The 3,463-nt window shown below is 54.1% G+C and overlaps 1 protein-coding gene across 1 annotated transcript in view; it reads right to left on the reverse strand.

Moving 5' to 3' along the window:
- Positions 1-3,194, reverse strand: part of LOC107307209 (acetylcholine receptor subunit beta-like) — a gene marked incomplete at its 5' end in the record, with an annotated part of 10,562 nt that extends 7,368 nt beyond the window's left edge. The window contains 3 exons of the mRNA XM_032441713.1: positions 174-436; positions 2,003-2,215; positions 3,143-3,194. Coding sequence (XP_032297604.1) covers positions 174-436; positions 2,003-2,215; positions 3,143-3,194 — 528 coding nt within the window. The remainder of the gene's footprint in view (positions 1-173; positions 437-2,002; positions 2,216-3,142) is intronic.
- Between the last annotated feature and the right edge of the window lie 269 nt (positions 3,195-3,463).

Here is a 3,463-nt window from a genome sequence, read left to right on the forward strand (position 1 = left end):
CCCCAAAGACCCTCGTGCAACACCCTCGTGCACCTCCAACCCCAATCCCCTCGTGCAACACCCTTGTGCACCAGCAACCACACACCCCCTCGTGCAACACCTTTGAGGACCCCCATAGCCCCCCAAAAACCCTCGTGCAACACTCAAGACCCTCGTGCAACACCATTGAGGACCCCCATAGCCCCCATACCCCCCCATATCCCCCCGCTCACCGCCCTCATTCCTTGTGGCATCGTGTGTGTTGCCGGCGCCCTGTGGTGCACGTTGAGCACACCGACACTGAGTGTGACACTGAGTGTGAGCAGCACCAGGGCACCCGTCAGGTAGCGACCAATCAGAGGCACGGCCAGGGACGTGGCGGGAACTTTGTCGGCCAATAGGAGCAGGAAGACGGTCAGGGTCAGGAGTGCAAAGAGTGACAGCGTCATCTTCTCACCTGTAAGTGTGAGCACACGAGGGGGTGAGAGCAAGTGTGCAAAGGGAGTGGGATTGTGCAAGCAGTTGTGCTTGTGCAAAGGGTTGGCCTTGTGTGCAAGGATCTGGTGAGCTGCTGGATCTGTGTGGTGTTGTGCAAAGACAAAAGGCACTCGTGAGAACCCTTGTGCAAAGGGTCGTGCTTGTGCAAGGGATGTCCTCGTGCAAAGGGGATGGGCTTGTGCAAGAGGTTGGCCTCGTGTGCAAGGATCTGGTGAGCTGCTGGATCTGTGTGGTGTTGTGTAAAGCCAAAAGACACTTGTGAGTTTCCTTGTGCAAGAGGTTGTGCTTGTGCAAGGAGGTGTCCTTGTGCAAGAGGTTGTGCTTGTGCAAAGGGGATGGGCTTGTGCAAGGGGTTGGCCTTGTGTGCAAGGATCTGGTGAGCTGCTGGATTTTTGCACCCTCGTGCAAAACACACTCATGCAAAACACACTCATGCGCAGCTTCCCCTTGTGCAAACCCCCCTTGTGTGCAACTTCCCCTCGTGCAAAGACCCTCGTGTGGAACTTCCCCTCGTGCAAAACACCCTCGTGCAAAACACCCTCGTGCAAAACACCCTCGTGTGCAACTTCCCCTCATGCAAAACCCCCATTGTGTGCAACTTCCCCTCGTGCAAACACCCTCGTGCGCAACTTCCCCTCGTGCAAAACACCCTCACGTGCAACACCCCCTTGTGCACAACCCCATTGTGTGCAGCTTCCCCTTGTGCAAAGCACTCGTGCAAACACCATTGTGCACAACAACCCCTCGTGCAAAGCCCTTGTGCAAACACCCTCATGTGCAACATCCCCTCGTGCAAAACACCCTCGCGTGAAACTTCCCCTCGTGCAAACACCCTCGTGCAAACCCCCCTCATGTGCAACTTCCCCTCGTGCAAAGCCCCTCATGCAAAACACCCTTGTACACACAACCCCCTCATGCAAAGACCCTTGTGCAAAAGCCTATTGTGTGCAACACCCCCTCGTGCAAACCCCCCTCGTGTGCAACTTCCCCTCGTGCAAACACCCTTGTGTGCAAATTCCCCTCGTGTGCAACTTCCCCTTGTGCAAAACACCCCCGTGCAAAACACCCTCGTGTGCAACTTCCCCTTGTGCAAAACACCCTCGTGCAAAACACCATCGTGTGCAACTTCCCCTCGTGCAAAACACCCCCGTGCAAACACCCTCGTGTGCAAGTTCCTCTCTTGTGCAACTTCCCCTCGTGCAAAACGCCCTCGTGCAAAACACCCTCATGTGCAACTTCCCCTCGTGCAAACACCCTCGTGTGCAAGTTCCTCTCGTGTGCAACTTCCCCTCGTGCAAAACACCCTCGTGTGCAACTTCCCCATGTGTGCAACTTCCCCTCGTGCAAACCCCCCTCGTGCAAACCCCCCTCGTGCATACCCCCCTCGTGCAAAGACACTCGTGCAAACACCCTCGTGTGCAAGTTCCTCTCGTGTGCAACTTCCCCTCGTGTGCAACTTCCCCTCGTGCAAAACACCCTTGTGCAAAACACCCTCGTGCAAACCCCCCTCGTGTGCAAATCCGACCGGCGTCGGGCGGCAGGTAGAAGGTGCTGACGGCCAGCAGCGTGAGCAGCACCGAGGGCACGAGGACGTTGATGATGTAGAACAGCGGCTGGCGGCGGATCAGCAGGACGAATGTCACGCCGTCGGGGGAGCCCTCGTGCAACGAGCCGCGATGGTGCAACGAGCTGCGATGGTGCAACGCTGCACGGTGCACGATCTGCCATTGGCCGTTGTCTGCAAAGAAAGGGTGTTGGTGCAAGGCAGCGTGCTTGTGCAACGTGCTTTGGTGCAAGGGGTTGTGCTTGTGCAATGTGCATTGGTGCGAGGCATTGTGCAAAGGGCTGCACTGGTGCTACATGTGTTGGTGCAAGGGCTTGTGCAACGTGCATTGGTGCAAGGCGTTGTGCAAAGGGTTGCAATGGTGCTACACATGTTGGTGTGAGGCGGTGTGCAATGGACTGCACTGGTGCTACACGTGTTGGTGTAAGGCAGTGTGCAAAGGGCTGCACTGGTGCTACACGTGTTGGTGTAAGGTGGTGTGCAATGGGTTGCACTGGTGCTACATGTGATGGTGCAAGGTGTTGTGCAATGGGTTGCACTGGTGCAACGTGCTTTGGTGCAAGGGGTTGTGCTTGTGCAACCTGAATTGGTGCAAGGTGATGTGCAATGGGTTGCACTGGTGCTACACATGTTGGTGCAAGGCAGCATGCAAAGGGCTGCCCTTGTGCAACGTGCATTGGTGCAATGGTGATACATGTGCTGGTGCAAGGGCTTGTGCAAAGGGCTGCCCTCGTACACACTTTGGTGCAAGGTGTTGTGCAATGGGTTGCAATGGTGCAATGTGTTTTGGTGCAAAGCACTGCAAAAGGGTGTCATTGTGCAACATGCATTGGTTGCATTGGTGCAAGGTGTTGTGCAAAGGGTTGCACTGGTGCTACACGTGATGGTGCAAGGGCTTGTGCAAAGGGCTGCCCTCGTGCAACATGCATTGGTGCAAGGTGATGTGCGATGGGTTGCACTGGTGCTACATGTGCTGGTGCAAGGCATCGTGCAAAGGGTTGCCCTTGTGCAACAAGCTTTGGTGCAAGGCAGTGTTAATCAATCAATCAATCACACATTAATTAGTTAATTAACCAATTAATTAATGAGTTAATTAGGGACCTTGGAAGTGATGGTGCAGCTGCAGGTCCCCCCCCCGGACCCTCCCATCAATCACACATCAATCCACCAATCACTTAATCAATTAATTAATTAACCAACTAATTAATCAATGAGTTAATTAATGAGTTAATTAATGAGTTAATTACTGACCTTGGAAGTGATGGTGCAGCTGCAGGTCCCCCCCCCGCCCCCACCCCCACCCCCCATTCAATCAGACATCAATCAATCCATCCATCGATCACTCAATTAATTAACCAATTAATTAATTAATTAGTTAATTAATCGATTAATTACTGACCTTGGAAGTGATGGTGCAGCTGC

The sequence above is a fragment of the Coturnix japonica genome, unplaced genomic scaffold (assembly GCF_001577835.2).
Source record: "Coturnix japonica isolate 7356 unplaced genomic scaffold, Coturnix japonica 2.1 chrUnrandom510, whole genome shotgun sequence".
Lineage (NCBI taxonomy): Eukaryota > Metazoa > Chordata > Aves > Galliformes > Phasianidae > Coturnix > Coturnix japonica.